General features: G+C 42.9%; 1 protein-coding gene across 10 annotated transcripts in view; it reads right to left on the bottom strand.

Moving 5' to 3' along the window:
- The window catches only part of ARHGEF6 (Rac/Cdc42 guanine nucleotide exchange factor 6), a 117,740-nt gene that overhangs the window by 66,622 nt on the left and 37,203 nt on the right, over window positions 1-13,915 (bottom strand). For all 10 annotated transcript variants that reach the window (XM_059049581.2, XM_059049583.2, XM_059049584.2 and 7 more), the window contains one exon: window positions 3,122-3,192. In XM_059049581.2, the coding sequence (XP_058905564.1) occupies window positions 3,122-3,192 (71 nt within the window). The remainder of the gene's footprint in view (window positions 1-3,121; window positions 3,193-13,915) is intronic.

Here is a 13,915-nt window from a genome sequence, read left to right as displayed (position 1 = left end):
GGATTACAGGTGATATTTATTTTCTTCTTTATACTTTTCCTGAACTGTCTGATTTATTTTAAAAATCATTGTTTACATAATGTTATGTAGTCAGAAAAGAAATACTTCCCGTTTTTTAAAAAAATGAAGTAAAAATCAGTCACTGGTGCCCTTATAGTACTAGCAACAGAAAATGTCTACAATTAATGACTCTTAGAGAGGATAAGAGTTAATATAAGATCATATGGGAAATACAATTTGTTACATTTTTACCAAAAAAAAAAAAAGATCAGATGGGGACAGCATATATGTGGGTGAACTTGATTTTCCAGGTCTCCAAATACTGTGGGTATTATACTGTGGGTAACCTAGAATTATTTTAGTTTGTCTAAGGTATTCAATACAGATTGGGAGGGCAATCAGAACACTCGGAACATATTTTGAATTAGCTGCTGCTAAAAATTTGCCCAAATACTCAAAAATGTGAATTAGAAAAAAACACCAACAATCAACCCAAATCCCTTCACATGATATCTAGTTACAACAACATGTCTAACTGGTCTCAATAATTCAGCAATATTTACACCGCAGCTCTACAGTTCCTTCCCAGGCCATGATGGGCTCTCCAAGACCTTCTGTTTTATTAAGTTTGGTGTGAGACAAAATCTATCAAAATTTAAATACATATATATATTTTTTGGCTCAACAATTTAACTTCTAGGAATCCACCTCACAGATCTTTATATACTTTGCCAAAGTTACACATATGGGATGTTCAAGGCAGAATTGTTTATAATAGTGAGGAACTGGAAATAATGTACATGAACTCCAACAGGAGATGGGTGATAGAAACTACAGTACAGGGGCTTCCCTGGGGCTTCCCTGGTGGCGCAGCGGTTGAGACTCCGCCTGCCAATGCAGGGGACACGGGTTCGAGCCCTGGTCCGGGAAGATCCCGGACATGCCGCGGAGCAACTGAGCCCGTGCGCCACAACTCCTGAGCCTGCACTCTAGAGCCCACAAGGCACAACTACTGAGCCCGCGTGCCACAACTACTGAAGCCCGCACGCCCTAGAGCCCATGCTCCACAACAAGAGAAGCCACCGCAATGAGAAGCCCACGCACCGCAACGAAGAGTAGCCCCCACTTGCCGCAACTACAGAAAGCCCGCGGGCAGCAAAAAGACTCAACGCAGCCAAAAATAAAATTAATTTTTTTTAAAAAAGAAACTACAGTACATCCAGAGTTGGTATATAGTATATATGGGGTTTACATAACGCCCATAAGAATCACAGAGGTTAGTGTGCCTTGGATAATCCCAGCATTTTAAATTGGTAGACTCAGCAGAGGCAGAGAGAGACTGAAAGCAGAGCAATGGTGTGCTCCAGGTCGGCAGGGAGAAGCAGCCACGGGAACACTTTCACCCACCATTTGACTGTGCCCTCCCGTTGAAAATTAAATCCTTGGGGGTCGCCTGGAAGCTAAAAGTGGTCAGGACCAGAGGCAGGGGGCGGATTATGTGAAGGTGGTCAAAAGGTACAAACTTGCAGTTATAAGATAAATAAGTACTAGGGATGTAATGTACAACATGATCAATAGAATTGACACTGTTGTATGCTCTTTATGACAGTTGTTGAGAGTAAATCCTGAGGAGTTCTCATCACAAGGAAAACATATTTTTTTTAATTTTTTTAATTTTGTAACTCTATGAGATGATGGATATTCAATGACTGATTGGGGTCATCATTATGGAAGTCACATCATTATGCTGTACACCTTAAACTTACACAGTGCTGCATGTCAATTGTATGTCAATAAAACTGGAAGAAAAAAAAGGAAATAGAAGGTAAATAGATAATTGAAAATGATATAATGTTAAGTGACGACTCAGGACACAAATTCTGTATATAGTATGATTGCAACTATGTAATGATATATAGCTATATAGGTGTAGGAAAAAAAGGCATCAAAATATTGCCAGTTTAAAAAGAAAAAGTGGTCAGGGATGAAGGGAGAAGGAAGCCTAGCTCTGTTGGGTAACGTTTTAACCTCGGAAATGTAAGAGGAAGAACAGTGACAAAATTATCCCCTGTGATTATTGTCCAGGTTACCTAGGAAGCTCCTACTTGATTTTTCATACCAACTACTGTTCATGTCATCATTATGGAGCAAATTCACTGAAGAATGAAATTCCATTTTTTGAAACCAAATGTATAGAGATATTTTAAAACTGTTTATTTAAAAACTGCAAGGGGCACGGGTTCGATCCCTGGTCGGGGAACTAAGATCCCGCAAGCCGCGTGCTGTGGCCAAAAATAAAACAAAATTTAAAAATAAAAATAAAAACTGTTTATCCATGGACACGATGAAAGGAGCACGTAGTACAAATGCACATAGAGCATTGGGTGAAAAGTGAAACTGTATTTCAGCTGTGATGGGGAAGATGACAGGGCTACCAGACAGGGAGACTTAGAGGTCATGATGACTTGACCTTTTCATTGCTGACTGGGCCAAGTCTGGAAAGGAGACATGGAGGAAAGCAGAGAGTAGATTAAGGAAAAGGGTATGATTTCTTTTTCAAACGGGAACTTATTTTGAGTATTGCACATGCCCTATTTATAGCTAATATATTTTGACATATCTGTGTTCAAGCCAGAGCCACCTCATTTCTCCCTCTGTGCCAAAGGGCAGTCTTCCCTTTGGGCTCTCCTCAAGAACGAGGTTGATAATATTTCAGAGGCTATCATAACTGGTTGATTGATTCTAAAATAAAATCACAGTATGCAATCACTTAAAACGTATTGCCTTAGAGGAACTTGGGAATTCACCTCCTAACTATCTGGTAAGGCTAGATCTAACTGCTAAATTTCCCCATAATGTCTACATATTAGCTGATTTCTCTTTTGCTGCAGTGTAGTAGACCTTGCTCTGAACCTTTGTGCTACCCTTGAATTTCTCAGTACAGTGGTTGTAAAACTTCTAGACGTCTGTAACAAGCCTACAAATAAAAGAGCTCCACTGTCATTAGTGGAGACCCTTGCAATGCAACTTTCTCCAGTCTTCCACTGGTGTCACCTCAACACATCAGTGGTTCTCCATGTAGAGAGTCAAGAAAATTTTGGTTCATCATCTGAACACTCACCACAGTATAATAATTCTTGGTAAGTGGAGTAGTTTCAAATCCTTTGACAGCCTTGGGGGAGAGAGGTCTCTCTGTGAAAAAGACATTTAAATTATGTTAATATTATACAGGTGTAAGATGAACAGTTTATAACATAGGGCAACTAACATACCATAAATATTGTCAAGTGGAAGGCTCAATGGAAATGTACATTCCCAAATAAGTGAAAGTATAATCTTATTAAACTACAGCTGGTCAAGCTAGAGTTTCTTAATGACAGGGTCAAGGCAAGAATTTCAGTTCCAGTTTGGGCTGTTTCTTCACTCCAGTCTGCCTCTCCATTCAACTTATTCAAAACAGATAAGCAAAGCCAGTGCTAACCAAATATGTATATTTGTATCTTGCAACTTACTATACAAGAATAATAGCAGCCATCCTTTCTTAGGGCTGTCTGTTGGGCCAAAAACAAAATAATCACAATCTTTAATACACTGAAAACTAGCACAGATTCTTCTTTTATGTATTATTTTAATATCATTATGCTGTGCTATAAAAAGATACCTCTCTTTTACAAAGTTTGTCTTACCCATATATACACTAATATGTATAAAATAGATAACTAATAAGAACCTGCTGTATAAAAAATAAATGAAATAAAATTCAAACAAAAGAAGCCATTTTGGTTATAGGTTCTCACTACACCTAATACCCTCTCTGAATTTTGCAAAGTGGTATTACTCAGGTACCAAGGGCCTAGAGAAGAAAGAAGATTGGGGAGAATATGCAGCATGTCCCTGCCTCTATATAAGACTTCTTGGTTTCACAGCCAAACACTAAGCTGCTTTAAGACCCCCTAAGATTTTATTAGATAATTCAAACAATTTTAGTGCCACATCTTTATATGTGGTTTCTGATGAGTTCTATGAATAAGTAAACACACACTTCTGTCATACAGTAGTTAAAGAAATATAGTTTATATAATAAATACTATATCTAGTGCGATAACCCACAATTTTATTAGAACTGAAAATCCTAAACAGACCTGACTAGTTTTCAGAATATCCTATACTATCCCCTCTCAAACACCACAGTACTCTGTGGCATATATTTACACTCTAAATGAAATAAATTTAGGGGCTTCCCTGGTGGCGCAGTGGTTAAGAATCCACCTGCCAATGTAGGGGACATGGGTTTGAGCCCTGGTCCGGGAAGATCCCACATGCCTTGGAGCAACTAAGCCCGTGCACCACAACTACTGAGACTGTGCTCTAGAGCTCGTGAGTCACAACTACTGAGCCCGCGTGCCACAACTACTGAAGCCCATGCACCTAGAGCCCTGCTCCACAACAAGAGAAGCCACCACAATGAGAAGCCCGCACACCGCAACGAAGAGCAGCCCCCACTAGCTGCAACTAGAGAAAGCCCGCACGCAGCAACGAAGACCCAACACAGCCAAAAATAAATAAATAAAATCTATTAAAAAAAAAAGAAACCACTTAATAAAAATACAAGACAGTGACCATAAATGTTTAACAGTGTCACTACAGACTGTCTTCCCTACCCTCATTTTCTCCTTTGCTTCATTTTGTTTTATATTCCATTTTTATCTTGCTATATTGTATGCTGCTTTAAACTCTTCCTGGGGACTTCCCTGGTGGCACAGTGGTTAAGAATCCACCTGCCAATGCAGGGGACATGGGTTCGAGCCCTGGTCCGGGAAGATCCCATATGCCTTGGAGCAACTAAGCCCGTGCGCCACAACTCCTGAGCCTGCGCTCTAGAGGTCGCAAGCCACAACTGCCAAGTCCGTGCACCACAACTACTGAAGTCCGTGTGCATAGAGCCCGTGCTCTGCAACAAGAGAAGCCACTGCAATGAGAAGCCCACACTCCACAACGAAGAGAAGCCCCCGCTCGCTGCAACTGGAGAGAGCCCACACACAGCAACGAAGAACCAATGCAGCCAAATAAATAAATAAAATTAATTAATTAATTAATTTTTAAAAACCAACTCTTTCTGATGTATGGTGGAGTATAAATAACCAAATATTATCATCAGGACTTGATTTTTTTTCTTTTTAAAAACAATATTTTCTAGTCTTATATCTATTACATTCCTACCCTAAAAAATGCAAAATATAGAAAAGAAAAACCAACAATTAACCCATTACCCAGAGCTAACCATCATCCAGAGTAACATTTTGAAGTACGTCTTCCCATTCTTTATTTTTTTGCTATTAAAATAGATTTTTTTATTGGGGTATCGTTGTTTTACAATGTTGTGTTAGTTTCCACTGTACAGCGAAGTGAAGTACAGCTCCCTGTGCTCTACAGCAGGTTCTCATTAATGATCTATTTTATACATATTAGTGTTCCCATTCTTTTTATACATGTGCTTGTGAACACACACACACAAACACACACAGACCTTTCTTACTTCACCTTCAGCTTTGTAATCCTCCTATTACAACATTATTTCACGAACATTTTCCCATTTAACCTTAATTTCTAATTATTAGTATATTTAAAATATCCCTTATGTTTATTTGTCACTTAACTGCTTTTAAGACATTTTATTTGATCTTTACAACTACCCTGTAAGGCAGAGATGATCTTATTTTGTAGAGGAGGTCACTAGGGTTCAGGAAAGTGACGTCAGCTGCCTAAGGGCATGAATTTTGGAAATGGCAAAGCCAAGACTGAAGCCCTGGTGTGTCTTGACAAAAGCCTGTGCTCCTAACCAACAGGACGCCCAGAGATGAAGCTACTGAAGGGCCCAGTCGATGGCATGAGCAGTGCTTTCCCCCGGAGTTCAGAGGGGTCATCAGGTTGATCTGGGATGGTCAGAGAAGACTTTAGTGGGCAGGGGGTACTTGATGTGTCCCTGGAGCGGGGCTAGAATTCAAACAGGCAGAGAAGACAGTAGAGAGTTTTCTAGGCAGGGAAGATTCCAGAATCACAGCTGTAGAAGTGGCGGTGCTCAAGGCAGGACTGTTCCTGTGACAGTGAACTGTCCAGCTGGGCCGGGCTGGGTAAAGTGGAAATAAAGCAAAAAGGCAGGAATGAGGGCCAAATCTGGCACTCCTCAATGCCCCCAAACTGGGGCATCAAGGTTTGGAAAGCTTCATGCAACTTCAAGGTCTGCCTGGCTCCACATGGTGGCTTCACAAGGCTTTACTGGGTAAATGTGAGCAATGCAGAGCCACCCAGCTTATTACTTGAGATTGCAAGTGGCGGAGTCAGGAATCGAACCCAAGTATTGTACTGCCCAGCACACCACGGTTTTGCATTCATAGGCATATTCAAAATCGACAGTTACCAAATTCTTTCAATTTTTTATTAGGCAAGTTTTCTATAATGTACCTTTAATGCTACTTAGAACTCGGTTGTTTTGTGCAATTATGATGTAAACCAGTCTTGATAAAAAGGAAACGTTCTAGAGAAACCAGCAAGATGTGACCACCTTTTGAAAGCAAGGCCAAAAGGAAGGGTAAACAGTAATGGAGAGCGTGCCAAGACAGAAGAGGAAAGGAAAGGCCACAGAAACTGGTCACTGTAACTGAAAAAAAAATGTTAACTATGTGAAGTAGAACGGAGAAACATGAATTGAAAGAAAACAGTGGCTGCCATGGAGATTCCTGGGTGGCTGAACAAGATGTAAAAAGAGCTGGTGCTTTGATAAGATCAATAAAATTGTTAACAAGGATTTACTGTAGGTCTTCCCTGGTGGCGCAGTGATTAAGAATCCACCTGCCAATGCAGGGGACAAGGGTTTGAGCCCTGGTCCAAGAAGATCCCACATGCCGCAGAGCAACTAAGCCCATGCGTCACAGCTACTGAGCCTGCATGATGCAACTATTGAAGACTGCACCTAGAGCCCGTGCTCTGCAACAAGAAAAGCCACTGCGATGAGAAGCCCACACACCGCAAGGAAGAGTAGCCCCTGCTCGCCGCAACTAGAGAAAGCTTACACGCAGCAACAAAGACCCAACGCAGCCATAAATAAATAAATGAATAAAATATATATTAAAAAAGGATTTACTGTATAGCACAGGGGACTATATTGAATATATTGTAATAACCTATGACAGAAAAGAATCAAAAAAAGAATACAGATATATACATATATACATATAACCAAATCACTTTGCTGTATACCTGAAACTAACACAATACTGTAAATCAACTACACTTCAATAAAAAAAATATTACAGCGAAAAACAATTTTTAATAAAATAAAATTGTCAAACCTCTAGCAAGACTGACAGAGGAAAAAAGAGAGAAGACACAAATTACCAATAGGAGTGAAGTAGGGGATATCATTACAGACTCTGGAGATGCCTCAAAGATAATAAAGAAATACCATGAACAACTTAAAACACATAAATTTGATAATTAGGTATGAAATGGAGCAATTCCTCAGAAAACCCAAACTACCACAGTTCACCCAATATTAAATACACTATTTGAATAGCCTTATAATTATTCTGGAAATTGAAGTTATAAATTTAAAACTGTGGAAAAAAGAAATCTCCAGCCCATATGGTTTCAGTGGAGAGTTCTACCAAATGTTTAAGGAAGAAGCCATAGCAATTATTCCCAATCTCTTACAGAAAATAAAGAGAAGGGGTGACTTTCCAATTCATTTTATAGTCACTATTAATTACACTGACACCAAAACCAGACAAAGACAGTACAAAAAAGAAAACCGCAGACCCAAACCCCTCATGAATTTCGATGCAGAAAACGTTAACAAAGAATTAGCAAATAGAATTCAGTGATATTTTTAAAGAATTGTATACCATAGAATTCATCTCATGGATGTTGGTTAAATATTCAAAAATCAATCAATGAGGGCTTCCCTGGTGGCGCAGTGGTTGGGAGTCCGCCTGCCGGTGCAGGGGGCACGGGTTCGTGCCCCGGTCCGGGAGGATCCCGCGTGCCGCGGAGCGGCTGGGCCCGTGGGCCATGGCCACTGAGCCTGCGCGTCCGGAGCGCAGAGAGGCCCATGTACCGCAAAAAAAAAAAAAAAAAAAAAAAATCAATCAATGAAACCCATGGTATTAAGAGTTTAAAAAGAAAAGTCACATGATAATAGCAATTGATGCAGCAAAAGCACAGGACAAAATTCGACACCCATTCAAGAAAAAAAAAACTTCCAGAAAAAAAAAGGAATAAAGAGGAACTTCTCCAACTCAATAAAGAACATCTACGGAAACCCTACAGCTAGCATCTTAACTAGCAGTGAAAGACCTAAGGCTGAATACTTTCCCCCTAAGATCAGGAACAAGACAAGGATGTCTGCTCTCACCACTCTCACTCAGCGTAGTGCTGGAAGGTCTGGCTGTCCCTACAGTCTCGGGGTAGGATGGGGAATCAATACCAAGAGAAGAAGGAAGACAGATTTGGAAGGACAACCTTAGGAAGTCTTTAAAAATGTAGTCCTGGGCTTCCCTGGTGGCGCAGTGGTTGAGAATCCGCCTGCCGATGCAGGGGACACGGGTTCGTGCCCCGGTCCGGGAAGATCCCACATGCCGCGGAGCGGCTGGGCCCGTGAGCCATGGCCGCTGAGCCTGAGCGTCCGGAGCCCGTGCTCCACAACGGGAGAGGCCACAACAGTGAGGCCCGCGTACCACAAAAAAAAAAAAAAAAAAATGTAGTCCTTGCAAACAACTGGCCCCATGAAAAAAATTCAAGGGGTGGATGCAAAGAGAAAAACACCAGCATTAGGTTTCAGTGACAGTTTCTTGCCTCTTGTACCTCCTTTGCCCTCCACCACTGCCTACTCCCGCCACGTGCAGTCCTAGCTGAAACCCACCCCTCGGCAACACGCAGAGAAGGAATAAGAATGTGGACGTTCAGAGGAGACAAGTCCAGTCCCTGGGGGTGGTTCAAAGTGATGGGAGGGGAGCAAAAGTTGCCACCCCAAAATGTCTCTTTGGCATGTGGATTATTTCGAGCTGAAAACGATCAAGGCTCTAAAGACTCAGGATGTCTTTCTTTTCACCACCCCCTTAGCTGCCTAGAGAATTTAGGGAGAGGGCCTGTTCCTGGAACAGAGCTATCAGCAGAGACATATGCAAAGAACGCGTGCTGGGTGTGAGGGGGGCAACTCTCAGAGATCAGAGTCCACTCTGTGTCCCACTGTCTCTGTCTGGCCCGGCAAACGTTTATTTACCAAACATTTGCTTTTCCATCTCTATGTCAATTGCCTTCCCACCCCTTTGAAGTCCCAAACCCCTACCCCCAACATCCTCTTTCGTCTTTAGCTGAAGTTGGTATTTAAGGTGAGGGTTTCACCATTTTGGCGACTTATTCAGTTCTCCTGGGTCTCTCCCATGTGTACATGTTATTAAACTTGGATTTCCTCCTGTTAATATCTCACATTGGCTTAGTTCTCAGAGCAGACAGGAGAACCAAGAAGGGTTAGAGGAAAATGTATTCCTCCCCGATATGACCTAACATGAAAACATAAACCTTTTACATGGTGTTTCTAAGGCCATTGAAAAACTGATCAATTCCATTCAATCCGTGGGAAAAAAAAAATTAGTCAATGTAGTGAAGAATTCAAATGGCTTATTGTGGTGGCCTCTCCCGTTGTGGAGCACAGGCTCTAGGTGCGCAGGCCTCAGCAGCTGTGGCACGTGGGCTCAGTAGTTGTGGCACACAGGCTTAGTTGCTCCACGGCATGTGGGATCTTCCCGGACCAGGGCTCGAACCCGTGTCCCCTGCACTGGCAAGCGGATTCTCAACTACTGTGCCACCAGGGAAGCCCAACCCTCCTACTTCTGATGCAAAGATCCTTTTCCCATTAACTCTCGATTCATTCCCCTCCCTTGCTGAGGTACAGATTCCTATGCCTGTTGGTGGTGACAGGTCAAAAAGAAATCTAGTGATAACTAGCTTTCTCTGGACATGAAGCATCTATGTAATGCACCCAGAGGATTAAAACAGGAAGTCTAAATATAAAGCCCAATCCTAGTTTTGGATTTTAATAAGTAGGAAGAGTCACTTCTTAATCTGCCTTGATACAAATTTAATTAGCCATCTACCTAATCCCCTCACTTGACATCTATATTTACCTAAGAAGAAGTTTTAGAAGGATTTAATGATCCCTTAACTGAATCAGTTGTAGAAAACAGAACTTGCTTAAAATATCTGCTCCAATCATACTTGCCTCAATATTTTCTTGGCATGGATTTTTTTTTTTTTTTTTTTTAATACGCGGGCCTCTCACTGTTGTGGCCTCTCCCGTTGCGGAGCACAGGCTCCGGACGCGCAGGCTCAGCGGCCATGGCTCACGGGCCCAGCCGCTCCGCGGCATGTGGGATCTTCCCGGACTGGGGCACGAACCCGTGTCCCCTGCATCGGCAGGCGGATTCTCAACCACTGCGCCACCAGGGAAGCCCTTGGCATGGATATTTTGCCGGGAAAATTTTAATGCAAAGTCCTGACAAAACATGTAGCCTCTCTCGGTAACAAAGCCACAAATTAAAAAAGAGATATAGGACTTTCCCGGTGGCGCAGTGGTTAAGAATCCGCCTACCAATGAAGGGGACACAGGTTTGAGCCCTGGTTCGGGAAGATCCCACATGCCACGGAGCAATTAAGCCCGTGCGTCACAACTACTGAGCCCGCGTGCCACAACTACTGAAGCCCATGTGCCTAGAGCCTGTGCTCCACAACAAGAGAAGCCACCGCAATGAGAAGCCCACGCACCGCAACAAAGAGTAGCCCCTGCTCACGGCAACTAGAGAAAGTCCGCATGCAGCAACGAAGACCCAACACAGCCAAAAATAAATAAATTAACTAAATTTTTTTTAAAAGAGAGATATAACTTGCTATCTTACTGATGTAGTGGCAGACATGACTTTGATGTATACACAAGTTAATTTACAAGTTACCACTGATTTTGAAGAAAAGGACTGAAAATTGGATAAATGGCTAATTCTCTTATTTATAATGTATCTGACTCAAATGAAATAAAGGAGCAAGGGCCCTTAATATATCTTCTGTAGTTTATATAATGACTAAGTTATTCATACAGGTATTTTTCATGAAGATCCTTGAAAAAATATTTTTAGTCAAAATAGGGTTTACTTTTCTCATGTAACAAGAAATTGACTGGTAGCAAGGGCTTCCTAATGTCACCAGTGTCCGGTTCCATCATCCTTGGTGAGAGGTTTTTACCATCATGGTCACAAAAACCTACTCTATCTTCAGTCTTAAGCTCATGTTCAAAGGTGTGTGTGTGTGTGTGTGTGTGTGTGTGTGTGTGTGTGTGTGTGTGTGTAAAACATTATACTCAAATATTCTATTTCTTAACTTTCTACACTATTACACTGGTGGTTCTGTAGGTCCTCAGAAATCAACCTCCTCCTGAAGAAAGGAAGAAGATGTCCCCAGGGCTTTGGCCATAATCATCTCTAGACAAAAGTTACAGTCAAATCTAAAACATAAAAGGCCACTCCCCAAGGGCAAACTTCCAGAGCATGAAGTGCTCTTGTCAAGGGAAGAAAACACTGCACAGCTCTCCGTGGCACAGCCATCTGCAGGGTTAAGGGCTGTCTCGGGCTACGGTTGCTCCATTTGGTTTCTAAGACAATCCTAAAGAACCTGTAGTATCAGCCTGAATGGTACCCCAGGCTACCATGAATTCCTGGTCAGAATTCCTGACCACTTGAGTGACCTCAGTGTTAGACATCTGCCCCAATAGTAAGCAGATGGCCCCATGCCTGATTCAGCTTCATAAAGGACCCAGAAGTTGTATGGCAGAGGAGTTTAAAATTCCAAATTGAAGGTTTTGTTTCTTTGAGCTAGGCATTTAACTTAGAATCATTTTTTTTAACTCTTTAAAAATGAATTTTCTTTCCTGAGCTTACATAGCAGTATGGACTTTGTGGAAAGAAATCCCAAAGTTGACAAGTATTTTCTAGCCCAAGCATAAAACAGCACAACACTGAATTTCTATTGTCCTTCAGCAGCATCCTAGGTAGCTTTTGGCCTGCTTACTGTTTTGTGGAGGCAAGACTTGGGTGGGAAAGAATTCAAGTCAGCAAAGACCTGACGCCTACTTTGCCAGCAAGACCTTTGCATGACACCCAGGCTCATCTCTTCCACGGTCCCCTAAACTCGCTCTGCTCACCTACCACAGCTCCTTCATGGGTTTTGATCTCCCCAACCAATCACTGCAACTTAGATTCTCCTTCTGGGCCTATCCACACAGTCACCGTGTCTTTGAGGGTTCAGCTCAAGCCCTATGTCCTCCGGGAAGCCTCTCCCGACCTCTCCAGCCACAGTGTTCTCTCTGTCCACTGATGATCTGCTATGTATTGGACGCCTCATCATCTACCACTTCATGCTGTCCGCTGTCGGTTTCATCTGCTCCTCTTCTCTCTCTCCCGTGCTCCAAATCCATACTGCCAACCTGCTAGACATCTTCAGAATGATGACTCGCTGGTGCTTCCACTCAACATGTCCAGAACAACTCATCATCTTCAGTACCAATCACCCCCCAGCACGCACGCGCGCACACACACACACACACACACACACACACACACACACTCCTCCTATCTTCTCTATTAATGGAGTTCAGCATGTATGTCTAAAGCACTGCATTAGGCACTATGGAGATAGGAAGGTATACAAAGATGAATAATTTCCCTTTGACGTACATGTCAGGACCAGTTAGGCACCCCTCTTCTGCTCACCACTCTCCAGAGTACCCTGTATTTGGAAGTTACCATTCAATATGCTAATGAGATCTTCCCCTCACTCGACTATGAACACCATGAGGGCAAGGGGCATGCCTCAGGTTTCTGCGCCTGACCGGTGCCCAGGTCAGAGACGGATATCCTAGTCCTCTGCTGGTGGATGACATCACATGCCCTTAAGGAGCTCACCATCAAGCTGGACCCCTAGACTTGGCATTATGCTCACCTCTTCCCTCTTCCTCGTACCTGATTATCAGCCAGTTTTCTGGATTCTATTTTCACAATATCTACTGCATCCATCCACTTTCTCTTCCTCTCCACTGTCGCCAAAGTCACCCACGCCACTATCTGGATTGCTGGGACCTCAGCAGTAGTCTTAACTGGTTTCCTAACATCCTCATTGGTTATCCCCAACACTTCCCTGCCAACCAGCCCCAACACCACGATTAGAAAGATCTCCCTAAACCACAGGTAATCCCCTGCTTACAGCTTGTCACTGACACCCTTCTTAATGTAGCTCCAGCTCAAGGCGCCACCCCTTCTCTTCACTCACCAGACCCTCGGCCCAAATCCTCCTACCACCCACTCCACGCTTCCCTACTTCCCAACTTGAACTTAGTGACTCCTTCTAACCTTCTGCCCATCATAAGCCTCTTTTCATCATTCAAGACCCAAATCAAGTGCTCTTTCCCTCTGAGGTTATTGTTAATCACATTGTTTCTTTACTCCTCCAACAGCTTCGTATGTAGAGCTTCGTCTGTGTGACTCTGCCTTATCCTGTCACGGTTGGTTGTGTACACACCTATCTTGACTACTAGACTGTAAGCTCCTTGGGGGCAAGGGTCCATGGGGACAGATTTTTATAGCCCCCTCCCCACCAAGTACCCAAGAGATGCTCAATGAACAAGATAAACAGAATTGAATGACCTTTTGATCCCTGGTCCGGGAAGACCCCACATGCCTCAGAGCAGCTAAGCCCGTGCGCCACAACTACTGAGCCTGCGAGCCACAACTACTGACCTGTGTGTCACAACTACTGAAGCCCTCATGCCTAGAGCCCATGCTCTGCAATGAAGAGTAGCCCCCACTTGCCACGAGAG

The sequence above is a fragment of the Kogia breviceps genome, chromosome X, assembly GCF_026419965.1.
Source record: "Kogia breviceps isolate mKogBre1 chromosome X, mKogBre1 haplotype 1, whole genome shotgun sequence".
NCBI classification, from domain to species: domain Eukaryota; kingdom Metazoa; phylum Chordata; class Mammalia; order Artiodactyla; family Physeteridae; genus Kogia; species Kogia breviceps.
The sequence above is the reverse complement of the archived record's forward strand: the minus strand, read 5'-3'. Positions and strand labels throughout refer to the sequence as shown.